The sequence below is a fragment of the Triturus cristatus genome, chromosome 2_2 (genome assembly GCF_964204655.1).
Source record: "Triturus cristatus chromosome 2_2, aTriCri1.1, whole genome shotgun sequence".
Taxonomy (NCBI): domain Eukaryota; kingdom Metazoa; phylum Chordata; class Amphibia; order Caudata; family Salamandridae; genus Triturus; species Triturus cristatus.
The window spans coordinates 857,440,267-857,467,555 of NC_140582.1; the positions used below are offsets into that span (position 1 = coordinate 857,440,267).

Genomic DNA, 27,289 nt, shown 5'->3' on the forward strand with positions numbered 1-27,289 from the left:
GCTTTGTAGGTGATACAAGCAGTCTTGTAAATTGACCTTGCTTTGATGGGAAGCCAGCGGAGAGGAGAGAAAACAGTATGGGTGTGATGTGATCATTTCTTTTGGCCCAATATACAAAACGTGCCGATGAATGGAGGATGGATTTAAGAGGGGAAAGGTGGGTTTTGGAGAAGCCAGCAAGGAGAGAGTTGCAGTAGTCCAATCTGGAGAGAACCAGTGATCGGACCAAGGTTTTTAGGTCTTACTCAGGAAAGAAACGCCGAACCTCCCAGAGAAGGCGCAGTTGGTAACGTGTATTCCTGCCGATGGTATTGCTATGGGAATGTAGGTTGAGCCTTTTGTCTAGTATGACACCTAGAGATTTGGCGCTGTTGACAACGATGAGTTTGTTGTTAAGTATGTTGAGATTGTCCAACCATGATTGAACAGGAGGAGAAAGTGAGGTAGAGAGAAGAAGGGATTCAGTTTTGGAAGGATTCAGAATAAGTTGATGGATTTGACATCCAATTTTGGATAGAGTTGAGAGTGGTGTTGAGGATTGAGATGTTGTGTGCGGAAGACACCTTAAGGTAGATATGGGTATCATCAGCATAGACGTGATAATGGAACCCAGATTTTTGGGGGAGATTTCCTAACTGTTCCATGTAAAGACTGAACAGAGTGGGTGCGAGGATAGAGCCTTGAGGGACGCCTTGTCCTACAGCCATTGAAGTAGAGAGACAGTTTGCTATTTTGATCATCTGAGATCTACCAGAGAGGAATGAATCAAACCATTTGAGCACCGAACCTTCAAAACCCATTCTTTGATTTAAAGTGTCCGGAAGAGTGATGTGATTAACAGTGTCAAAGGCTGTGGCTGGGTCAAGAAGAATCAGGAGACAAGAGTCACCAGAATCAAGTACACGCAGGGCATCGCTGATCACTTGAAGCAGGGCTGTTTCAGTGCTGCAGCCTTGCATGAAACCAGATTGGAATTCGATGAGACGTTGTTATCCTTGATATGTTGGTAAAGTTGCTTCGTAATACAGCTTTCTGTAATTTGTTACATTTGTCCTTGTTGCTAATTTTTTGAAGCAGTATTTAAAATAAAATGTGTAAATTGACAGTGACACTCAGCCTTTCATTACTCTGCCCCGTGACGTCATCCTCTTTCCATACCACGACGTCCATGTATGAATTCTCCAAGTACATTACCAACTCTACCACTGCTAAGTGATAACCATTTTAAGATCGATTATATTAGGCGCCAAATGGATATGTATATTCATTAAACGTGCCCTGCAAAAATTAAGCACCGCAGACTAGGCATGTTTTCCTCTGCTTAAGTGCCACGTGGTGCAATACTGAGATTTTTTTTAACTCCAACAACACTTTATATGGTGTACCTTTCAGGCCGTACTTTTAATGGAAAAAACCAAACTACATGCACAATAGTACACAGTGCTAACAGATATAAACCCAGGAATAGTTAAACTGCAAGGCTCGAATCTGAGACGGGAAAGTTTGGCAGCTAAGTAAATCTATTAGTCTCATCTACGTGCGTCAAAAGAAGCGCTTTCTTGTCAGGGATAAATAACACTCATTCGGTATAAAGCGTAAAAAAACATCATGAAACAACTAGGCGGAGACGAGGCTCTCCAAGCAATCACGCTATGGGAACATTCTGTTTAATAAATGTTGTCCTCACAAAACAGAGAGTTCATCATCCGTGTTTAGCAGCTAGCTACAGAGTGACTAACTAGTCTGTCCCACCCACTCCTTTCGTCATCATCAATGGAGGTCAAAGGTTAAACTTAAATCTTTCCGACAGCATAGCGCACCATATGCGCGACGAGTTGGGGTGCAGCCGGCCTCACCCCGGCGCTTAGTAAGGCTTCCCCGGACCCTACGTCACGGGCTGGGGAAGAGTCGTTCGGCCACGGAGCTTCCCAGTCCCCTGGGGACACTGCAGCCGCGGCTCCGCCCCTGACTCCGCCCTTCCTTCCTGCGAGTGCCAGCCTAGGCCCGCTCCCCCATTCATCTCTGAAGGGCCGGCTGACGTGTGCAGAGGCCGGGCCTGGCCGCTCGCCCTCATTCCTCGGCTCCTGCGGGGCTCTGGTGTGTCTGCGGAGGGGGCAGGGGCGCCGCCTCCAGCAGGGGAGGGACGGGTACCTCATAAGAGGCGCTGCGGGAGCGCTCTCTCCCCTCCACACAGACTCCGGCCGCCGCTCTGCAGCATCATCACTGCCTGCCTGCCGTCCCGCACACCCCCGAGGTGAGACTGTCCCGACTCTGCTGCTCTTCGCTTCCTTCATCACTTGGGGGGGGGGGTCGATTCTTTATCAGTGGACGGAGCAGATACAATTAACGGTATGCCAGTCTCAAGTAATCAGGAAGTGTGTTTGATTGAGAAAGCATGCTCCCATTTTTTCTGGATCTTGGGTGCTTTTCATTGGATTTTCCTGATGCCCAGGCTTTGCAGCTCGAATTTGAAGATGTATCACGCTGGAGATGTTCGGTGGTTATCAGCGGGGCAGTTGCGCGCATTCGTTCCCTACTTCCAAGTGTCCCGAGAATACCCCTAGCAGTGCCATTAAAGTATTTTATATGGCTGGCTGACTGTATTAAAATGGCCTACGTTGATGTGCTTAAATATAGAGTGGTAACGTGCTCCGATCTAAAACCACTCTCTTCAACGTGTTTGTGTTGGGAGTAGTGCTGGGATGCTTTTCTTTGGTCTGCATTGTAGCAAATCCTCTCGCCCCAGCCACACTGCCCCTTTTCGCCACCCGGCGAGGACCTTTTAAAAAAATAATGCATCCTAACATCCTCACAGTGCGTTCGTCATTTCGAGTTACTCCGTGCCCGTCAGCCCACAAAGGGTTCTTTTATTCCCAGGGAATACGGGTCTTTTGTAACTGATGCCAGGTGAGTCTACAAGGGGCGGGGAAGTTTCCTAGGGAGCTGACAGTCCCATAGCTCCATTTCACTGGGAGGCTCAGACGCCATGACAGTGCTGGAGATGGAAAACAGGAGTGCAGATACCCTGTGCCATAGTACCGGCTTGTTCCTGAGAGCCGCAGGTACTCTCCCTCTGAGGAAGTCTAAGAATGTCAAGCGGTCCACAGGGGAGCAGGGTTACACCACAATTACAACACACAGGGGGCGGAATCATGGTTCTTGATATCAATTATCCATCCGAGTGAGGTTTGACGCTTTATGGACCACAAGCCAACGATTTAACAGATATAAATGTTTCTTCCAGGATGAAAGTTTGAATCAGTCAGCGGGGGCCTTGAGGGTGGCTAAGATCGAGAGAGCTCCAGGTGGGACGAACACACTTTGAGGCGTAAAGTGTGAGCGCTGGAGTACTGTACATATAGTTATTTCATTCTTATACACCGATGGGGCATCACTTAATTTTTTTAACCTCTTGACTTAGCATGTCAGGACGTTAAGCACAGAGTGGCAGAACGCCTAAAAAGAACATGACGAAGAAATAAGTCAACAAAAAAAGATCTAATAAGAACAGGAGTTTAAGTTTTTAGAAGGATATTAGTGTCTTTGTAGTGTAGCTAGAGGAAGACCATATTTAATAGGGGAGATAGGGATGTGTATGCACACAATTGTATCGTGCACGTCCGCGTTAACTCAAGGACAATGCTGAATCTATAATTTGACTGGGGTTAAACTCTTCCCAGCACAATCAATAAACCGTGTATGCACACCCTTTTCAGTAGTTGTGTCTTTCTGGTGTTTGACACACAAAAGGCAGCTGTCTGTAAAAATGTACGAGGGAAGAACTGGGACTTCTAGGGCATAGTTTTGATAATTAGGGTTTACCGAGTCCCAGATCAGGCCATATCCACACTATACTACTGCTTTTGTTTTTCATTTTCAACTAAATGTTTATTCTTGTAGAAGCTACTTTATCTGGTTGCATAAACTCTCATACTTCACTATTAATTTAGCGTATTCATTGTAAAGAACCTTCACAGTCTGTATACAAGTCTATCCAGGTTCTTCTACAGCAAAATCACAAACATCTACAGCAACTTTCCATACCGACCCAACTGCAGAGTACTCCTTGATAACCTAACCACCACCAAACAAGACAGCCACCTGACCAAATGGACAACCCACACCAGAAGTGACAGGGCATCATTCATGCGGACCATCCACTCTGTGGCCCCAACAGACCCATGCCCCCATCGCATCTTCAGCCTGGGAATATCACCAATCCGTACATCCCTGACCACCGTCATCAACACTTCAATCATGTCTACCATTTTCCTGGATGAATGGAAACTTGCAGAAATCCACGCCCTTGTCAAGTGTCCCACATCCAACCTGAATCAACTCAGCAACATATGACCCATCTCCTTGCTTCCTTTTCCAGCCAAAGTGATTACGAAGGCAACAAGCAACTCATAAGCCACCTCAAGCTTCACCATCTTCTAGGCAACACTCATCAGGATTCAGAAAAAACACCTGTCCGAAACGGCACTCCTCGTTGCCAGCGATGACATTCAAATCATCCTGGACTGAGGAGAAACATTGGCCCTCACCCTGCTCGAAATCATTTGCAGCTGTCAGCACTGTCTCCCATAGCACTTTGATCAGAAGAATCCTTGAGATTGGCATACAACGATGTGCTCTCAGGCGGATCTGTTCCTCCCTCACGTTAATGACCCAAAGGGTCAGATTACCACCCTTCACATCAGACACCAAGAAATTGATATGCGCAGTCCCACAGGAATTTTCCCTTGGGGTCACCCTTGTCAACATACACATGACACCGCTGACCAATCTCATCAGATCACAAGACATCACTGTCATCTCCTATGCTAATGACAACCAACTCACCCTCTCCCTGACAGACAAAGCAACCACTGCCAGAACCAAGTCCACTAACTGAAAGACCATGGTAGCAGATTGGATGCAAAACAACTGCCTGCAGCTCATCTTTGACAAGGCGCAAGTACTAGAACAAGACCTCCACATGGAACTCCACCTAGTGGCTGTTGGAGCTAGGACCCACTCCCACAGACCAGGCAAGAAATCTATGGATAATCCTAGACATGAGGGCTCAACTCAAGGCAGTGTGCACCTCCTGCTTCCACATCCTATGCATGCTGCGAAAAATCTTCTTCAAATGGTTGCTTCAGAACACCAGATGGACCGACATGCAAGCATTCATCACCAGCAGGCTGGACTACGGCAATACTCTCTTCGCCAGAATCTCCAAACAACTCCTACACAGACCGTACAGAACACCGCTACAAGACTCATATTCGTCCTACCATACCGCACCCACATCACTCAACACCTTTGGAACCTTCAGTGGCTACTCACTCAGAAGTGCAGCCAATTCAAACTTCTCACGCACTCATACAAAGACCTACACAACACAGGACCCGAATACCTGAACAGCCGCATACACTTTCATCACCTCACCAGACACCTACACCATGCCTCACTCGCAAACATTCTCTGCATCCGCAAAAGCAAAACTAGAGGTCACTCATTCTCTTACATCTCAACCAAGACTTGGAACGACTTCCCTCAACACATCAGAGCCCCCTCCTTGCTTCTTGAGTTCCATCAGAAGCTGAAGACATGGATTTTTGTATAAGCACCTTGGGGACCACACACCTGCCCTATGCCTGTATACCCTCTTGGGTGATAAGTGCACTATACAAATCGATATAACATAACATTTTTGCAAACAGTCCGATTACAATACAAAATCAAATTGCATGTTAAATCATCATAGGGTATCTCATATAGCGTCCTCGATTGTTTGCTGTTAACAAGTGGTACCTGGACTCTTTATTAGTCCAGAGAAGCAAGCTATTAGGTGTACTATATCCCCAGTATATAATATATAAACTTGACTATTTTCAGAAGAAAAATGTAGAAAGGTAAATGAGCATAATCTATAATTTTGAGCAATACGTTTTCTTTAGATTCTTTTTAAATAGCAACTCTTTTTTCATTATCGCACTGCTTGTAACTTTATTCATGTTACCATTCCCGGATAGCTTGCTCTGTATTATCGCGTACAGGTAAATTATTAATGTGTACCTTTGCGTGCATGGGGGGTCTATTTTCAAATCTTTTGCAGCAGAGTTTATTGAACAGCAGTTACAGGTCGCATAACTGTTATTTGGCTCACAAAGCTGTCATGATGGTCCAATAGATAAGGAGATCTATGTTGATAATGAAATCTATCAGACCCATTTAGTAGCCAGTTTCTTGGTTGCAAAATTACAAAGCAGACTTAGTCTCTGGCGCTGATGTTACCTTGCAAATTACTCCTTTGTGCCCATCCTGGGTCTTTTTGAGCATCTACTGAGTTTGCATCCATCTCTCTTGCTGGAAGGCCTTGTCTTCAGTTTGACGGTTTCTGTGAAAATCTCCTGTGATACAACTGACAATTCTGATCTCCTAAACTTATGTAATAAAAACACCTGCACTGAAATATTCTTGCTTGGTCTCACGAAGACATTTGTGCACTACATAAAACACCCTCCTCCTTTCGTCGAATCAGCCGGATATATTAAATGTTTGTCAGATTTCCTCCCTCCCATATCTATTGCATGTCTGCATGTTTAAACCTATGCCTCTTTGTTCTCAGAATGTCTTATTCTAACCTTTAACGAGCTGCCTATGTTTCCTCAATACTTTATCCAGTCCATCTACATCTTCCTGGAGCTTTACTCCATCATGATTTGTACCGAGGTCACAGTAGACCCTTTTCAAAATGACAGGTTAAATCCTTCCTTATGTTTTGTCTCTCTGCTTGCCAACAGTGAAGTCTTCCTTTGCACTTGGCTTAAATGAATCTTACTTGCCACTTCCATGATCCCTCTGGGTGAGTCCGTTAATTGCTTGTTTGATTTAATTCACTCCAGGATATTAACTCTGTAGGCCTTAGTTTAATTTGCAAAGAACAATACCTTGCCTTGGAACCTGGCCGTGTCTCTGATCAAAGCATTGCAAATAGCAGGTCCTTGGCCCGATGACATTCGTGGCACTCCACTGATCATGCGCTGTACACTATGACATCGATTCACCTGTACGCTTTGCCTCTTGTGACCTGTTTAGTTCATAGAGATGTTTTCCTGTGCCAGAAGTTCTTTTGTCTGGATGCAGCATTAGTTTCTGTGTCTCATAGAATCGTTCTGTTTTTAATATCAACCACTTCACATGAAAATCTTCCTATTGTGATGGCTTTCGCTCATCAAACGAAAAAATCCAACCAAGCCGTAACTTAGTAAGCACAATCCTGAGTGGTTCATATTAATGTAATTGAAAGTGTTAAATGTTTCTGTAACTAATTTGTACCTCTCACATATTCATTAACAGTAGGCATTGAAGTAATTTGTTTTCATATCCAGCATTTCAAGACATTTCTTACATATAGAGCAGTAAAGGTGTCAAAGTACCCAAGACACCATTGAGGCTGTTTGAGAGATTTATTAGGTAATGTAACGGGATGATCCGTCTTACTATGTCCATATAACTGGTAAGGGATGTGGGTCTTTTTGAATCCTTGTTGACATTACAGAGCCACCAGTGGTCTTTCCCCCCTTCGAAGAAGACGAAGGCAAGTATCAGGCTTTGCCGGCTATTTTATGGTAATCTGTACAGGTCTCTCATATTTTCAGTTTCATAGTGGAACTTCACCCCACACCCAGTGATTTAGGGTCTGATTACAAATATAGGTGTTTGTACCTCTGGGTTCATTATTTATCGGGTGTGATAAATGGCACCCATTACAAGTTCCTTGGGAATCCCATGCAGAGTTTGGTATTTAATACACCAAAATGCACATGTTACAGTAAACATTCTATACTTTTATCCTGGTAAATTTTGTCGGGTCTGACCTGCCGAAATTCAATGAAAGTTGAGATATGTAAGACTTTCGATAATTATCCGATGAGTTCAATATTACTCAACTTGTAATTGCCTTATGGAAAGAACATAATTTAAATGTAGACCTGAAAAAACTTAAATAACAATGCTAGGGTCTAAATGCTGCTAAAATCTAGGTATGGGTGCAATCAAATTGAACGTGTTGATGGCTAGGATTCGATCTTAACCTGGATGCTCAGCCTAAAGTTGTTTTTTTACCAGAGCCTAGTATGCTTTTACTGTAGTGTCCCTTATACACCGTGAGTTACACCTGCCCTTGTTGGCTTATATCGAGTGTTGGCTCATTGGCCCATTACGTTTGTGCCATACTATTTAGGTTGTGGGAGCGCCTTACAGAGTTAATGATGCTTACTTTGACACTGTTATCCATTTTATCATAGTTTATTACAAATGTCGGGTGAAATTATGGGCATGGCCTACTACTAGATTGCAAATAACGACTCTGGCAGGTATGGTCTGCAAAGTTTGTGGTTGATTCTTACCTTGTGATTATTTAACTTTTATATTGGACTTCTTATGCAACTGATCTTTTTGTTTAGGGCCAAATTCTGTATTTAAACTTATGACCTAACACTTAAAAAAAAAAAATGGTGTCTTTGCTTCATACTTCATACATGGGATACTCGCTGTGCACGAGTAGTATAGAATGTCGGATAGGTGAATTTAATGAGTCTTACCAGTTTACCTTCTCTGGGCTATTAATTTACCGGCCTCCGAGCTGTGACTCTGTTTTTAGGGCTGCTCTTCCTGAGTATATTAGCATAGAGGCACTAGGATGCGCACATTTTAATGTTGTGGGAGATCTTAATCTCCATTTGGACTGCCCTTCTTTACCCTCTATTAGGAGCTTTCTGGCGGATCTTGAGGCTTTACAGCTCTCGCAGATGATTACTTTCCCCACACATAAAGGTGGTCATATTCTTGACCCGTTCTTCACAAATTTAGAAGGACTCAGAGTTCTTGGTTCCTCCCAGTTGGTCTGGACAGACCACATGCTGGTGAAAACGGCATGCTCTTTGTCTGACTCTCCTTTTCTATCTCAGGATAGACTTGTTCTTAAACGACACTGGAACAAATTAAGACTGGAGGATTTTTACCATCAGCTCGAGAAGGTTCCTTTAGGTCCGCTCACCGAGGTCGATTGTGGATACGACTCTTTCTGTGAGTGGATATCTGGTGCCCTCGATTCTCTGATTCCTATGTGTTGGTCCAAGTGTCACCGGAAGGAGCCGAGCCCTTGGTATGACACTTCCTTGGCATCTCTTAAGAGGGCCTGTAGACAGGCCGAAAGATTATGGAGGAAGTCGTACGACCCAGATCTGAAAATATGTTATCTGGCCAAGGTCAAGATTTATCACAGGGCAGTGTGTCAAACTCGCGCTTCCTTTTATGCTCAACAGTTTCAGAACTCTGCCAATCCATCGAAACTTATTTTTAAAGTATTAAAGGACTTGATGGCAAAGAGAGCAACTGCAGTGGAAATATGCTCGGACTCACATTGTGAGGGTTTGGCCTCTTTTTTCCATGAAAAAGTGCAAGCCATCTATCGCACTTTCCCAACGGGTTCCCTGATGCTAGAGCAGGTTGGTCGCACCTTAGGTGAGGGGGAATGTCTTTCCATCTTACCCCCCCTATCTCTGGAGGTGTTTGACTTTCTCAGCGCCAAAATCAAGTCTGGATCTCCGGCAGACCCGCTGAAACCGGCCCAACTCAAGACCCTGGCACCGGTTTGCCGTACCCCGGTGCTGTCCTTGATCAACCTGTCTCTCTCTTCTGGAGTGGTTCCCGTTAGATGGAAGCAGGCAGTAGTCACGCCAATTCTGAAGAAGGCAACCCTTAACCCCCTTAAACCTGAAAGCTACCGCCCTATCTCCCTTCTCCCTTGGGCCACGAAAATAGCGGAGGCCCATGTGAATGCCACTCTTACAGACCATCTTGGTAGGCTTAACATTCTCGACCCTACCCAGAACGGGTTCCGTGCGGGTCACAGCACGGAGACGGCCCTTCTCTCGATGGTCGAGCATCTGCGTTCCGTGCTGGATTCCGGTCGGACGGCGGCACTACTGTTATTAGATCTTAGTGCCGCCTTCGACACGGTCTCGCACGGGATTCTGATTCGGTGTCTTGAGGAGGTGGGCGTTTCTGGCTCCGCCTTGCACTGGTTTCGTTCCTTCCTTACAGATAGGTCATTCCAGGTGGCAATCCCGCCCGGTAAGTCGTCATCCTACCCGCTAGACCAGGGAGTCCCACAGGGGTCTTCACTGAGTCCCACCCTTTTCAATCTGTATGTGAGACCGTTGACTGCGGTCGTCAAGCGGTGGGGCCTGACCATGGTCTCTTACGCAGATGACACGCAGCTGGCGGTCACACTGAGTGGGGACTCAGACCTGGAGGCTCCCAGGTTCTGTGATGGTCTGCGGGAAGTGGCTAACTGGATGAATTCCAACTGTCTCCAGTTAAACACCAAGAAGACGGAGATTATGGTGGTTGGTAAACAGGTGGCTTTGTGGGATGACAAATGGTGGCCTTCGGAGTTGGGTGTGACTCCCCTCCCAGCGGCAGAGATAAAAAACTTGGGGGTGTGGCTTGATCCTTCTCTGAGTTTCATCTGTCATACCAAGAAGGTGGCGGCTTCTTGCTATGGCATCATCAGAGGACTTCGACCCATCCTCAAATTCTTTGATGCACCTCAAATTCTTTGATGCACCCACAAGACAGCTGGTGGTCCAAGCATCAGTGCTGTCCAGGCTGGACTATGCCAGCTCCCTACTTGCGGGGATAAACCAGTCAGAATTTCTGCGGCTCCAGCGGGTTCAAAACGCTGCGGCCCGACTGGTGACAGGTCTGCCTAGGCGATGCTCGGTGTCCAATACTCTGCGCTCTCTCCACTGGCTCCCTGTGCAGCAGAGGATTAGATTTAACGTTCTCTGCTTTGCATTTAAAATCCTAAAGGGTACTCCCCCACAAATCTTGGAGAAATTGCTGATCCCCAAGGCCCCTCTCGCACTCTTAGATCGCTAGGCCAGAATTTAGCAGTGGTCCCGCGTTTTAAGTTGAGCAGAATTGGTGGCCGCTCCTTTCGAGTCCTGGCAGCGAGTTGGTGGAATTCTCTTCCTCCACAAATCCGGGCCATCAATGAGCTCCTTCAGTTTAGACGGGCTATCAAGACCTTTTTATTTGTTTAGTTTATCTGTTGTGTCTCGTCTCCTTTTGTCCGCTTTTAGTGCTGTGTTGTGTTCACCTTCTCAAAGCGCCAGGACGCCCCTTTGCTGGGGCAGCTGTGCGCGGTACAAATAAAAATAACATAACATAACATCATGTGTGCCTTAGGGTAATGGGAGCGTTCATGAACCAGTGTTTAAAAAAAAAAAAAAAAAAAAACACATCCTTTGTTTAGATGCCAATCTAGTCCTGGAGCCCTAGATCAACAGGGACCTATTTTTAATATTCTTTGTTTTCCTTATCTATTCCCTTAGAATGACTGTTGCTATAATTTTGTTTTACTAGATTATGGGAAGCCATAGAATTGTGGGGCACCAGTCTAGCCATCTATTAGGTGTGCTAATTGAATAGTGGAAAATACATACGCCCTTCCTATAAGTGCTGATACTGGCCTATACCTAACTCACTCTTGCCCCACAACTTGCCTCTGCATTTCATTTTTTTAGGAAGGATCTAAAAGCTTATTTATCACTTTTCTCCAGTTCACAAGCCGAACCCCACCAATAAGTAGCCCCATGGATGCCCACTTTACCGTCAAACTCTTGCTGTCCCCAGTATGATCATTCCTTCACTCTTTTATGTATACCCTTACTTACTAAATCACTCTGCAGGCAATCTGTATCCATGTGTGCCTGACTCGTGTCTCTGCTGCATTGCACAGTGTTCCACTGGTCCCCAGGGTTAGGTGCGGCCTGCACATCTACAGCAGAAATACATTTGCTGCAGTGCCTGCAATAGGTCCTGAATGCTGTATCTCTCAAGGTCACAAGGGATTGCCACTGGGACCATAATTCCAGCTCCATAGTTACAAGAGGAGGCTCGAGTAGAATTTAATGAAGTTGTCTAGCACATCATGCCCATTACAGCCTTGGACTAGAATTCGTTGTCAAGATATTTGCACTAATATTCGCGATAAATCTGTGGCCTCCATCATCAGTGTGTTCATGTTCTTCTCCTTGTGCGGATAAGCAGAAAAGGTTTAGTGTTCTCTGTTAGAGCTCCATTCCTGTGGAAATTGGAATAAGGTCCCTGCCACTCTAGCATGCTGCCTTTCTGAGAGGTTTGTTACAATGGCGTTACATGCTAGCACTGCTAATTTGATATTGAGGTATCTGACCTAATGTCTTACTTAGCATGCACACTTGAATATTGTGTATTTTAGTACTTTCTGACAGAAAAAAACAGAAATGAGAATCTTGAGCTTCACAAAACGCCAGTGCATACAACTCAGGCCCCTAAATTGTTGAAAGGTTTTGGGGGTACCTCATTTCCCCTCCTCTTAATTTAGTAGGATCTACTACGGTATTACTCTCTATACAGCTCTTTGTCCAGAGCTTTCATCACTACATTTTGCCACAGGCAGATGTTGGAGCCAAATATTTAATAATGAGGAGCTCTGCATTTTTCTTAATCAGCTGGTAGCAGGGATGTAGAACAGCGGCATTCAGTAGTGCCTCTTTACAGATAGCATTGTCACCTAAAAAAAGCGTCTCACCAATGTTCACCAGTATCACAGACCGTTTTTGCCCAGTTTGGAGCTGTCAGTGTCAGGTAGTTGTGTCATCCATTTATAGAAGGTAATGAAATTCCAAAGGTGACTAACACCAAAAAAGTTTCATATTATGGTGAATGTCTAGGCATTTTTCTTTTGCTATAGAAATATTTGTCACTCTCAAAGTATTTATCTGGTGCATTTCACAAACAGGACTTTAACTAGCACAAATATGTGTTCAATTCTCATTAGTTGCTTTCTGTGAGCTTTTCAAAATCGTTTAGCGTAATTTTGCATGCCGTGTATGGACATTTATCGTTAAATTGGTGCCTTTCTCAGATGATTTATATTCTTCACGTTGGCATCTTTGTGAGTGGGTTGTTACATTGTCATCAGAAATGTAATAACAGTTTCCTGTTTCCCTTTCCAGACTAACTAATCATGTTTGAAATTAAGAAGATCTGCTGTATTGGCGCAGGCTACGTTGGCGGGCCAACGTGTAGTGTTATTGCACAGATGTGTCCAGGGATAAAGGTGACAGTTGTGGACGTGAATGAAGCCAGAATCAATGCCTGGAACTCCGATACACTTCCTATTTATGAGGTAAGAGTGTCCACCGTCAGGCATCCACCATGATTGTGAGTTTTGTAACAGTTTAATATGTTTTGCATAATGTTTATGTTTATGTTTGTTTATTTATATAGCGCATATATACCGGCAGGTCTCTTAGCGCTTGACAGAAGGAGATTGCATCAGAGAGGGTACGGACAATCCTTGTAGCGAGCACAGCTAAGGAGTATCTTCAAATAGCAGGGTTTTTAACAGCTTTCGGAAAGGAAACAGACCCGTTTCTTTACGCAAAGAGTCAGGTAATTGGTTCCAAAGACGTGGCAGAACAACTGAGAAAGCTCGGCCACCCTTGGTGGCCAGATTACTCCGAGGGCAGGCTAGCTGGAAGGCCTCTGTAGAGCGAAGTACGCGCCCTGGCACGTATTTAGCTAGGCGATCCCGAATGTAGCCAGGGGCATGGCCGTAAAGAGTTTAATGGGCGATGCACAGGCCCTTGAATTTTACACGCTGTCTGACGGGCAGCCAATGTAATTTGTGCAGCAAAGGGGAGGCATGGGTCCTCCTAGGAAGGTTAAAAATCAGCCTGGCGGCGTCATTCTACACAACCTGTAGGCGGTTCATCAGTTTCAAAGGGAGTCCTAAATAGAGTGCATTACCATAATCAAGGCGCGATAACACAGTGGCTGAGACTATTGAATTTAAAGAGGAAACTGATAAGAGAGGGGCCAGTTTCGTCAGTTGTCTCAGGACGCCGGTGCAGGTGCCCACTACTGAGTGGACCTGATGACTCAAGGAAAGTTCCGAATCGATTTTAATTCCCAGACTTTTCACGACTGGTGACGGACATGGGGGGGCCCCAAGTTCTTTGGGCCAAAACAGGCCACTCCAGAAGTTGTTTTTTGCTGGAATGACGAGGACCTCTGTCTTGTCAGGGTTAATTTTCAGAGAATTAACAGTCATCCAGTTCGTGGTAAATCGTAGGATATTTTGAACAGTTTCTTGAGCTTGGGCCGAGTTGTCAATGCTCAGGATGAATTGAGTGTCATCTGCATAGTTGAACACTCGGCAGTCCAATTTGGATAGTGCAGTTACTAAGGGCTGCAGATATATATTGAAGAGCAGAGGGGACAAAGCCGAACCCTGGGGCACGCCACAGGGGATATCTCCCCTGATTGAGGAGTAGCTGCCGAGTTGAACCCTTTGCGACCGTCCCGATAAAAAGGACTTTAGCCAGTTATAGACAGCACCCCTAAATCCCAAATCCGCCAATCGAGTCAGTAGAATGGAATGGTTAACCGCGTCGAAAGCCGCAGAGAGATCTAAAAGTATCAGGGCGCTCAGGGCTCTGTTGTCAGCCTTTAATCTGAGGTCGTCGAGAACAGACAACATAACTAGCTCCGTGCTATGGTGGGCTCTGAAGCCAGCCTGGCGGGGATGGAGAAGCTCTGAGTTTTCGAGGAAGCCGGATAAAGTTTTCAGAACATGCTGCTCCATAACCTTAGCTAAAAAAGGAAGTTGCGAAATAGGCCAGTAATTTTTCAGCTCAGCCTTATCCGCTCCAGGCTTTTTCAGTAGGGGAATAACTCTAGCTTCTTTCAGATTAGATGGTACCTGGCCTATGGCCAGGGAATTATTTAGAAGTGAAAGGATCTGACAATCCAAGGCTGGAAGGGCCATCTGGAAGATCCTCGGAGGACCGGGATCGGCCGGTGAACCAGATTTGGTCTTATTGATTAAAAAGGCCAAAGCTTCGGAGTCCAGAGGGGGGAAGTCTGTAAGGAAGTGAGCTGGCGAGGGGGAGGGCAACGCCAGTTCCGCGGAACTTAAAGCAACAGGGGATCTGTTGATCTCACAGAGGATATCTGTCACTTTCTGCAGAAAGAAGGTCTGCAGGGTATTGACATTGAAAGGGATTGAGATTGAGTTGACATCACCTTTTTTACTTAGTTCCTTTAGGATCTTAAAGGTTTCCTTCTGTTTATTAGGGGCGTCTATGATCCGAGCCTCATAGTATTCGGCTTTCCTCGAGATGATGGATTTCTTATATAGGGTCAGAGCTGCTTTATAGAGGATCAGATCAGTGGAGTTGTAGGTTTTCCTCCACTGTCTCTCCACTTTCCGCAAACTCTGCCTTTTTACCCGCAGACCTTCATTGAACCAAGGAGCCCCCTTACGTTTGGGCTTAACTCTTTCCCGACGTTCTGGAGCTAGATGGTCAATAGCTGATTGGAGGGTATTACTAATGGTCAGGCTGGCTGTGTCGATATTGGTATAACCTCTCTCTGGCCTGCAGGGAGCTGTTCTCCGGAGGGTATCAATGAGGTTTCCCGACTGGATCTTATGCCAGCTTCGCACTCTCCTCCATTCCACACGAGGTTGAGTGGGAGGGCTATCCAAGGGGACCCAGCAAGTGATTAGAAAATGGTCGGACCAGGCACACGGCAGGATGTTAATAAGCCTAACTTGCTGGCTAGATGACCAAACCAGATCAAGGGTGTGCCCCTTGATGTGAGTGGGGCGGGTCACCAATTGACAAAGTCCTAGATTTCACATTGTCAGATCAATTAGATTAGCTTGTGGCTCTCGTGGGAAATTTTCCCAATGAAAGTTGAAATCACCTACGACCATGAGCTTTTGATAACGGGTGCTAAGGTCTGACAAGATTTCACCAAGGTGATCACAAAAGCCAGGTGCTGCATCCGGGGGGCGATAGACTGTCAGGAGTGTGAAACAAGAGGAATTGAGGGAGAACTTAATTCCTAAAATGTCAGAGTTATCGAAACTTTCAGATATTAACATGGTAGCCGAGAGATTCGATTTAAAAAGAGTAGCCACCCCTCCCCCTCTTCTGCCATCTTGCCTGTTGTGCCAGATAGCGTCGAAGTTTCCTGGAAGGGACGAAATGATGTCAGGGGCTGATGCGTCCCCCAACCAGGTTTCTGTCAGGGAAAGAATATCAATATCCCCCTCCTGCAGCAGAGTAAAGATCTCCAGATGGTGTTTTTGCAGGGATCTGGTGTTCAGAACTGCCACAGACAGACCTAACGGGTTCCCTGTTTTGGACGGGAGATGGATAGGGAGACCATCTGGAGGTTCAGAAGCTGTCCCCGGGTTCCTTAAGAGATTTTCGGCTTTTAGTATTGAGCGGGTGAGGGGGTTTAAGGCGTACTTGCCAGTAGCAAAGGACAACAGAGCATTCGCTGAATACAGGAGGTGTGGGCCAGGGTTTGTGGCCCCTGGTCCCGGCAGGGCGCGGACGGGCGCAGACGGGCTTGCCTTAGGCGCGCCTTCGGCGCGCCCGCGGCGCGCGCGCGTCCGCTGCGCGTCGGCTCCAGCGTCCTAATAAGGCAGTCCTCTTCCGCCCAACCACCCAATCAGCTCTGCTGTGCAGCAGCTGAGACTCCCTCCAGCACTAGACCGCGTAGCTTAAAGCGGAAGTGCAAATTAAAAGCGTGATAATAGCGGCAGAGTGCCTACAGTGCAAATGCTGGCATAAAGTGTTTCAAACAATAGTTAAAAACATGTAAAATGCGGCAACAGTTGAAAAATACAGAGCGCACACACAAGGACCACCTGAGAGTCTTAACGCACCTCTCAATCTGTCCGCTGCGCGTCGGCTTCAGCGTCCTAATAAGGCAGTCCTCTTCCGCCCAACCACCCAATCAGCTCTGCTGTGCAGCAGCTGAGACTCCCTCCAGCACTAGACCGCGTAGCTTAAAGCGGAAGTGCAAATTAAAAGCGTGATAATAGCGGCAGAGTGCCTACAGTGCAAATGCTGGCATAAAGTGTTTCAAACAATAGTTAAAAACATGTAAAATGCGGCAACAGTTGAAAAATACAGAGCGCACACACAAGGACCACCTGAGAGTCTTAACGCACCTCTCAATCTGTCCGCTGCGCGTCGGCTTCAGCGTCCTAATAAGGCAGTCCTCTTCCGCCCAACCGCCCAACGACCCAATCAGCTCTGCTGTGCAGCAGCTGAGACTCCCTCCAGCACTAGACCGCGTAGCTTAAAGCGGAAGTGCAAATTAAAAGCGTGATAATAGCGGCAGAGTATTTATTGAACATTATACCAACCTTAAAGAACATTATTAATTGATAACACAGCTTTACACCCAGTTATGAATGTCCGTCGGCCGGAATATTAGCCCAACCTGAATTTTCCATTGGATTTGGAGGGTTGCATTTGCAAACTAGTCATACATCTTAAGCAAAATGTAAGTAAAATGGCGGTCAGACGTGCCGAGTAAGGGTCTAGTGACAGCTATGACCAGCAAATCCACCAGGAAAGGCCTCCATTTCCAATGGAAGCCTAATTGTCAAGGAGGCGGCCATCTTACATGCGGGTGCGTGCCTGACTTCTGGTGAGGCAGGCAAGATGCAGCAAGAGAGGAAAGAGGTGTTTGGCCTTCACAGCTGTTGTCTAGCCTGTTTGGCCTTCACAGCTGTTGTCTAGCCTGCCCTGTCATTTATTGAGAAGGGCTCAGGGAGCAGGATAGAGTGTGGGAGCAGTGTAGACGTGTATCATCTAAACTTTGCAAACGATGTTGGCCTAAGCATTGTTAAAACCGTACTAATTTTGGCCTCAGAAAAGTATTATTGTTAGACAGGCCACCTTCATGATCTTTCAGTCCGTATTTGTTTCTCTCATTTCTACTGTTGAAAACAAGCCGTCCAGATGATGGGAACGTCTATGCCCTAGGCAACCTGCATTTGAGTTAACAGGAATGTATGGCATTTGGTAATTAAAGGCTACTAAACGTGCATTTTCAAAAACTATCGGAGTCCCTTGGGGTCGGCCTGGAAAAGTCACCCTATTTCCTGCAGGAATGATGGGCTGCTCCATAAAACGTTTGCAGCTCGGGCGCTATATTAATGAGCGCACATAATGCACCTTTTAATACACTTTTGGGAGGAAATAAACGAAAATGGAGCAAATGGTAACGTTTAGCCAGAATATTTAAATGCATCGGTGTTCTCAAAGTTGAATGGCCTGTTTCTTTATTTTGGAAACTTAAAGCATTCCCAAAGTACACATGCAAAGTCAAAACCTGTAAAAGTTCTTGAGCGGAAACATAAGGACACAAAGCGTTTTGGTTTTATATTTTATATTACCAAATTGCATACAGGAAACACCTTTAAATAGTGGTATGGTTGGGTCGTTTTTACACCTCACAATTATTAGAATTTTATTAAAGTACATGTGCAAAAAAAAAAAATACCTTTGAAGTGCATGCTTATCTATTTGTGGTGCATGGAAAATAGTTAGAACTTGAGCAATCCTATTCTGATGAAAATACAAAATAAACCATTTGATATGAATCATTCTAAATGACACTACCCTAACCAAAGATGTAAGCGCAAATATGAGATGGATGCCAACAATTGTGCAAATACTTCAAAATTCTACAGGCTTTGACCTAGAGCCTGAGCTTGTAAAAGATCCTTCCAAGTAATTGCAGGAATCACTTGTTCAGTCTTTTACATGTTTAATACAAAGTGTTGTTCTTTACACATCTTCATGCTACAGTTGATCATGTTGAGGTGTTTACATTTTTTTTTATTACCCATTACTTGGCCTGTATGATTGCAGTAGGTCTCCTAAGCGTTAAACATTTTGCTGATATTTAGGGGCTTATTTAGAGATTTGCAGATGTGGGGCAATCTCCAGAATTTGCTGGCTGTTTAGTGTGAATACATATCTAAAAATACGCATGCTTGTACACTATGTAGGACAGACTGCGCAATTGACAATTTTTGGAGGTTGTCCCATATCCACCAAACTCTAAATCGGGGCCTAACTGCAGTTCTGACTATGAGCATGCAATTTTCCACATAGAGGATAACCACAGTTTTAACCGCATGAAAAAGAGTGATCTCTGTCTGTACTTTCCACACAAAGGTATCTATCATTTATAAAGATACTCTAGTGCAGACACTGATTACTGCTGTGCCTAGTGAGCAGGGCTTAGAAGTCTTTCCTCGGGAATCAAATGAACATAGATAAAATATGCCAGGAGTATCTTGTCCATTTCAAAGGTAAGAATTTAGTTAATTCCTCAAACTGGTAGAGTTCACAGAAGCGCTAGGCTTAATAGACGCCTGGAGGGCCAGGTACCCGACTGAGCAGCACTATACATTCCACTCCGGAGTACATAATAGTCTCTCCAGACTGGACTATATTTTTACATTAGCAACTGAGCTGGTAGGGATGACGGATATTACGCATCTACCCAGAGGTATCTCGGATCACTCCCCAGTGCTCATTACCTATACTATTCCCACCCCGAAAAGGCGCAGATTATTTCCACTACACCCCGGGTACCTCAAAATCGCTAAAATTAGTAAAGATCTTCTCAATACCACGAAGCACTATTTTGAGGACAACCAACACTCGGTCACCTCCCCAACAACACTATGGGAGGCATATAAAACGGTGCTCAGAGGGCAAGCAATCTCCCAGGTGACGGGCCATAAAAGGGATCAGCAACAACAGATTAACAGTCTAGAACTGGAAGTATCTCTAGCAGAGGCAGCCCATATAGCAGATCCTAATGAAGAAACAACACATAAGTTACATCTGACACAACAGGCATACAAAGCCTACGCCCGGGAAGAGACAAACACTAAGCTTACTCGAACACTACACACTGTCTACGAACTAGGAGACAAAGCGGGTAAGCTGTTGGCATGGCTGGGAAGAAAGGAGAGAGCCAGTAAATGGGTGGCATTGATCCGGCTAGATGATTGACAACTGACCCCCAACAAATAATCGAAGCATTAGCGGCACACTACAAATCTGTATACACACCAACAGCCACAGCCACGATAGATGACAATCTTGCATTCCTCGGAGACATACATATGCCCCCATTAGCGTCAGAGGCGGCAGCAGTTCTAGAAAAGGATATCGCGCCGGAAGAACTCGCACAGGCGATAGGTGCGTTGCATACGGGTAAATCCTTGGGGCCCAACGAAATTCCGGTGGAATTCTATAAAAAAGCAGCTTCCCAACTCATACCACATTTACTTAACATGTACACGGACAGCCTAGAGAAGGGTATTCTACCCAGAGACCAGCGCCTGGCTATGATAGTTGTGATCCACAAACCGGGCAAACCACCACATGAATGTCGGTCTCATAGGCCGATTTTCCCTGCTAAACGCTGAAGCAAAAATCTTAGCTAAAATATTGGCTACGAAATTACAGCCGCATCTCACCACAGTGATCCACCCAGATCCGTCTGGATTTATGTCCAATCGTAATACTGCACTTAATTTGAGGCGGCTACATAGTGTTGTTGCGTGCAAATCCACTATAGAGGAAGACGCAGTTATCCTATCGTTGGATGTACAAATGGTGTTCGACCTTGTTGAATGGCCCTTCCTGTTTGCGGTCCTCCATCACCTGGGATTCGGTCCCAAATTCTGCGCATGGGTTCACCTACTCTATACGCAACCCCTGGCACAGGTCGTGGTAAATAGCCATATATCGACTGACTTTCCGTTGGGAAGGGGGACGCGGCAGGGTTGCCCACTTATCACCGCTCCTTTTTGCGCTAGTCTTGGAGCCGCTGGCCATGTGGATATGTCAAGATCAGGGAATACAGAAGTTGAAGTGGGCAATGGGTTGGGAGGATCGCATATCGCTCTATGCGGACGATGTCCTATTATATTTGGCATCCCCGGTACGCTCAATTAACTGCCTTTTAGATATCTGTACGGCATATGGACGGGTCTCCGGATATTCCATAAACTGGACAAAATCACTTATATAGATCCTACATGGCTCCCCACCGCGACTTCCACGAGGCTGTATGCTTCAGATGACGCATAGTGGTTTTAAATATCTAGGAGTGTACATAACTCAGAACAAATCAGTTTATCGCGCAAAATCTTACACAGCCTCTGAGATTTAGAGGCGACGTCAAACATTGGCGCATGCTCCCACTGACGCTGTTGGGAAGGGCAGCACTCTTCAAAATGATTGCACTCCCCAGATTCCTTTATGTACTGCAGAACACACCGTTCCCAGTCGCCCCAGCATACTTTCAAGCGATAAATGCAGAACACACCGTATAGCCATGCAAAAATGTACAAGAAGTTGGTACGACGGTGGCATTGCCCTCCCAGATATTAAAGCATATTATTGGGCTTCCCAGCTTATTGCCATAAACCAATAGCTCCATGTGCCCCAGGATGACCCAGCATACCAAATGGATAGACACCTACTAGACACGGTGGGAATTATGGGTGCACTATATAATAGGGTCAGGAGCAGCAGCCTCACGGGTCCAACAGCACACACTGTCCAAGTCTGGGCTGAGGCTCAGCGAGCACTGGGATGGGAGGGAGTAATAACGCAAGCAATGCCATTATGGGACACAAAAAGGCTGGGTACACTACGCAACACTAAAGGGTTCCAACAATGGGACCTGATAGGCATAACAAGGGTTGGGGATCTATGGAAGAAAGGGGAAATGGTTACATTCGCTCACTTGCAGACCACATACGGACTGGCAAAGACTAACATATTTCGTTACATGCAGATTAGGCACGCTCTTAAGTCAGTAATTCCACCGGGAACACGACTCGACGAATCCTTGCCATTAGAGAATAGGCTCCTGACAGAGCACCTCCACAAAAAAGCTATCTCCCAAACCTATCGTAAAATTGTAAATAACCGACCGGACCCTGCAGAGGTGTTGCAGGCTAAATGGGAACTAGATATAGGTGACATAGACGAAGCAGACTGGCGAGAGGCGCTTGCGTCCCCTCGGGAGGCAGCAATACCATCTAGGCTCAGGATGGTGCAATTAAAAATCTTGCATCGCACATACTATACACGGATGCTGCTACATAAAATAAAAAGGACGGACACGCCACTTTGTCTTCGGCAATGTGGAGAATTTGGTACATTCTTCCATACTCTATGGCAGTGTCCAGAGATTGCGCAGTATTGGAGAGCGGTGATGCACACGCTCTCACAGGTGACGAAGGTCACGATTTTTCCAGAGCTGAAACGCTGCCTTCTTAACATGTGGGAGCCCACAGACTTAAATAATACAGATCAAGATTGGATAACACTGGGCATGACATTGGCGAAGCGAAATATAGCACAACACTGGGGATCTAGCAAACCCCTGCCCTTCACCAGTGGTGTAATGACATGGATGTGAGAATGGTGGCGGAAAAGTCCGTCTACACTCATTGCGGGTGCCCCAAAAAATGGTCAAGGGTGTGGGGAAAATGGAATACTTACCGTGGGACTATCTGTGAACCCCCGCATGAAGATTCGATCTCAGATATTAGTGAATGATCACGATATAACTGGTACAATTTGCAAGAGGTGGTACAGTTGTTTATTAGGTACTGTAAGTTATACCGATCAGTTTCCAATGTATCTATGCAACATTGAAAGTTTAAAGAACCTGCTATGCCTCCTTATATGCACCGTAATATCTCAGTGTGTTGTATGTTTTTGCTTTATTTTAAATGTCAATAAAAATGTTTATAAAAAAAAAAAGAATTTGGTTAATTCCTGCTGGTTCAAGGAACTTCTCATGGTTGGTGCACCCAAGGCATTCAAACCAGTTTAGAAATCAATAAATACTTTCCGTTTATAGTATATTGAGATAATGCCAAATATTCTCATTATCTGCTATGGGATAATCTCAGTCTGTTTCTAAGACTTTAAAAATATATATTATTAGTTACCAATTGTACATACAAACACAACTAGATAGAGGTCAATTCTATCTAATGAGCTTAAATCTCTTATGCCATCTGAAATGCAGCAGTGCATACCGTGTCTATTTCTAAGCCTTTTGACTCCCGGGCATTAACGATTCTTAAAATGAATGGCCCTAAACCTCCCATTTAAAGGTTGGGCAATGAATTCTGTTTAGACTCTATGCCACCTGTTAATATTTGAGAGGGGACTGCATGTTGGCCTTTAGAAAATGTCAAAGCTGAAAAGCTCTTGAGTACTGGTGCTTGGGGTGAAGGCATAGGATGTATATGTGGGCTGCGACGAGTGAGCCTCGACCGCAGCTCTATGCTCTACGCCTGAAGCCGGACAGTGAAGTTGAAATGATGGTAGAGGCCGCAGTTTCTGCCTGCCAGTTCCACAAGGGAGAGAGGAGAGGGACTTGTGAGGGCAACAGCCGGCACCGCCTTAGCATGATGAGGCATGTGAATAACAAAGATCTCTGCTAGAGTTAAAAAGGATTACCAAAAGTGCCCGCTACCTTGCCACACCTTAGTAAAAAGCACATAAGAACAAAGAACGAGTAGACTTAACCACTCCAAAAAAAACAGCAGCCAGCAAACTAAGCCAAAGGTGCCACACAGACACACCCTGCATACACATTTATAGGAGATTATCCTCTAGTTCTAGGTTTGAAGGAAATGTTCCAAAGGATGAATGTAAATACCTCCCAATTGAACGAAAACATGACCCCCTGCACTCATCAGTAAGGACATTGGACAAAGGACAACCGAGAAACACGACTTAAAGAAGCAAAAAAAAGCTGCATGGAAATCCATAGATTACATAGAGATGCATCTAAAGTACAAAAAAAGGAGCAGCAATGATTTTAAACCATCCAGGTGACACGGAGAGCAGGCTGGAGCTTATGGAGAATTCCCAACGGGCTACAAATAGCAGATTATCCGTTCCTCATTGGAAGAAGTGAGTGAATAGTTGGAGGGCTTTATGCATGTCAGATGCCGCAAGTGTCCCTTGACGAGGAACTTGCTAGAGGAATATACTGATGTTTCCAACTAAAGTCTCAGAAGCCATCATCACCCCCCCCCCTCCCCTTTATGGTAAGTTTTAGATGCAAAAATCTGTGGAATATGATCCTAGAGACCTAGAGCCAGTTCAAAAAGTCTCTGCGCTGAAGTGTGATCTAGCTAGGTTAATTTCCCCAGCTAAACGGACTGCTGACCAGTGTCTTGTGGTATATATTCTGATACCTGGAGAATGCAACGCAATTTATGATGTCCAGGGGGGGAAAGGAGCACCACCCAACACCCCCTACCATAATACCCAGTGGCACGAGAAAGATGGAACTCTTGCAGAAGCTGTTGGTGGAGGTGCCCTCTGGATGACTCGTATAGCTAGGGAATGCAATTCATGTAGTGAATCCCCTTTCCTTGTCCCCATCTCTACCTCCCATTTGACATCCCACTCCTTTGTGGTCCTCCCCCTTCATCTTATTTTTCTCAACCTCTATTGTGCTGTCCAGCAAGCTATTGGATACGCCGTGATTAGTAATGCTTCCTACTAGTGGGGAAGGAAATCTGGGATTAAAGGGCCTAAACTGGTGAGCCACAAGCCACCACAAATTGAAGTTAAGGACAATTCACTAGCAAGTGGAGCAATTTCAGTCGTTTCAAAAATGCCACTTTAGACTGATGCATGTAGGTGCTCCTCTCTTGCTGGGGCACATGCCAATACCTTTTAGGATACTGTTACCTGTGCTGTCTGCTTTGGCCGTTCGATTTTTGTCTTGATTTGGAGCCAAACAGGTAAGGTCTTTAAGATGCAAGTGGAATTTGCCAGGCCTGACACATCCAGACCATTATTGTATTGGTGTTGTCAGTTCTGTGGCTTGTTTATTATACCACAACAGCACACGGAGACATAGTCCGAATACATGAAATCCCTGCATATTGTCTCCGTGTTCTTCAAGCCTGGGGAAAGTGTGGCAGTTCTGAACTCGATCAGGGAGTGGGTAGGATTCCGGGAAGCCTTGCACAGGCGGTTTCAATATTGAAAGCCCACAATAAGGTGACAAAGGACCCTAAGCTACTGTTGCTTCAAACCAAGATTTAAGCCATTTATTTCTCTACTTCATCCTAACTTGAGTTTTGTGCGCACTTTTCCTTACCCGTTTCCTGCGCTGTTATAGTGGAAATGCATTAGCTATTTCCTGCGTCTCCATAGAGTTCGGGTACTTGTCTGGGGTTTGGGTTCCAATTTGGGGTTGATCTTTATTATGCCAGCAACGTTTTGTTACATTTCCAAAGGTTCCTCTTTTAAGTTCGTCTTGGTCCACCACACTAAAACGTTGCCAGATAAAGTTCACTTATCAAACCCAGCCGAGACAGCAAATGTATGCAGGCGACTGCCTTTTGGTGCCTTGACCTTTGCAGCACTGGCAATGTCTGAACAATTTTACTGTGCACGTTCACAATCGCGGAGTTTCCTGACAAATGTAGGGGAAATGTAAAAGTTAAAGCACATCCCCAGGTACGTTCATTTTTGTTCACCTCGCAGGTAGTTTAGTTTGCACTTAAGACCTGCTCCCAGGTTGCTGTAGTATACAGATGGGTGCACTGAATTTTTCTGTGGTTTATTGACGGAATGTTGACCAAGTCCCCTCGATGATTTTTGATACTGTTTAAAATGGCAGAACGTTTTATTTGCTAAATTGCAAAATGGCTCCCAAAGTACTAAAAGGTGAAGCCAGTGCACGTTGTCCTCTCAGGCAACACGGGTATAACACGTCTAACTTTTTTAACTAGCTGTCTTGTGCTCTACGTCCAAGAAAGACCTCCTGAGCCTACCGAGATGAGTTCCCAGGGGTCTAATAACACACACAAATAACTTTCTCTACTGTACTGAAGACCGCAAAAATGCTGAAATGTTGCCAGGGCAGTTTTTTTTTCTAAACGGGTAACTTGTTTAACTTGTTAATGATCATCGGATGTTTGGCTACGGCAGTTACCAACAGCTGTTCATACAATTGCGCAAACCTGTAGAAAGGTTAGGTGATGGAAAGAACACCCTTAGGGAGTAGTCGCCATATATTTAAAGTCGTGTTTTAGATTGGCACATTCTGATGGCATTGGAGCTGACGCAGAATGTGCTTGCTACTTTAGGGGGGGGGGGGGGGCAGTTTTTAGCGTGATCTGAAAGCATTGGTGAAGCCCTTTCCTCGTAGCAACCGCTTCTCTGGTTTTTCTTCCAATTAACAGATTCTCCCAGGTTGAGCAGCCAATCGGGCTCGTGTTCAGTCACAGACATTGAAGTTCCAAAGATCAGTGAAGTTGCACAGATTAGACATAGGCTGATAATGTAACTGGCCGATGAAAACTGCACTTTATGTATAGTATACATAAAGGTGCATTTAATATGTATTGTATGCATTTCTACCTTTGGGGACACCAAAAGGGTTTTGTCATAACATTGTAGTACCTTTAAAGAAGTTCTTAGTGTATAAATAAATTTTCTTGCAAGAAAATCTTGCAATACGATATTGAGAAAATGGTTTTAACAGGGGATTATATTCTTTCGCTGGCTTGTAATGCATGTTAAGTGCCTTTGTACAGCATATTTCTACTATTTTGTGCTGTAGTGGTTTCGGAATCTGAACACCAACTACAGTTCGATATTATGGTTGATTAAGGTCTGTAAATAGATGCTGTGGATTGGAATATACAGCGTTTGTGTTTTCAACCTTTGTCATTTCACATATGCAGAGCCCTGCCTTCAGTTTGCATCCTCTCGGGTGTAATCTGCTTTTTACTTTCTAGACTCTGAACCACTGGATCGTATGCACAGAACCTGGGCGTGTAACACGATGCGTCAAAGTGCCCCTTTGCTCATCTTAGTGGATATGCCCATGGCATTAAAGTGAACACGATTGGTCACTTGTGAGCTTTTTAGCTTCTACACACTTCCAACTACTCTCCCAAAACAGCAATTTCTTGACAAAATTAGGTATGTAACAAGGGTCGTTGGTCATATCGTTAACTTTGACTACTCAGTCTTTGCTTTGGGATTTTGCAGGCATAGACCCAAACTCCTAGTTTATCCAGGTGAGCACTGCTGAGTTCTATCCTCTCTCCTCGCAAGTCAGTCGGCTGGATTTGTATTATGGATATGAGATGTTGGCGCTGATTATCTCATTGCTTTACATGTGTCCAGAAAACACTGTGCCATTGTTGCTAAAAACATTCTGCATACTTGGTGATTGTGCTGTATAGTGACCGAGAGCTCCTCGATTGCAGATACTCTTAGCATTTCATTACCTTATTACTAAGAATGGATAGTACAAGTAGAATGCAAGGGCA

At 45.1% G+C, this 27,289-nt stretch overlaps 1 protein-coding gene across 1 annotated transcript in view; it reads left to right on the top strand.

The window, feature by feature from the left end:
• Positions 1-1,782: 1,782 nt before the first annotated feature.
• The window catches only part of UGDH (UDP-glucose 6-dehydrogenase), a 72,139-nt gene continuing 46,632 nt past the window's right edge, over positions 1,783-27,289 (top strand). Inside the window, exons 1-2 of the mRNA XM_085642244.1 lie at positions 1,783-2,254; positions 13,065-13,237. Of these exons, the coding sequence (XP_085498370.1) occupies positions 13,076-13,237 (162 nt within the window). The 5' untranslated portion in view covers positions 1,783-2,254; positions 13,065-13,075. The remainder of the gene's footprint in view (positions 2,255-13,064; positions 13,238-27,289) is intronic.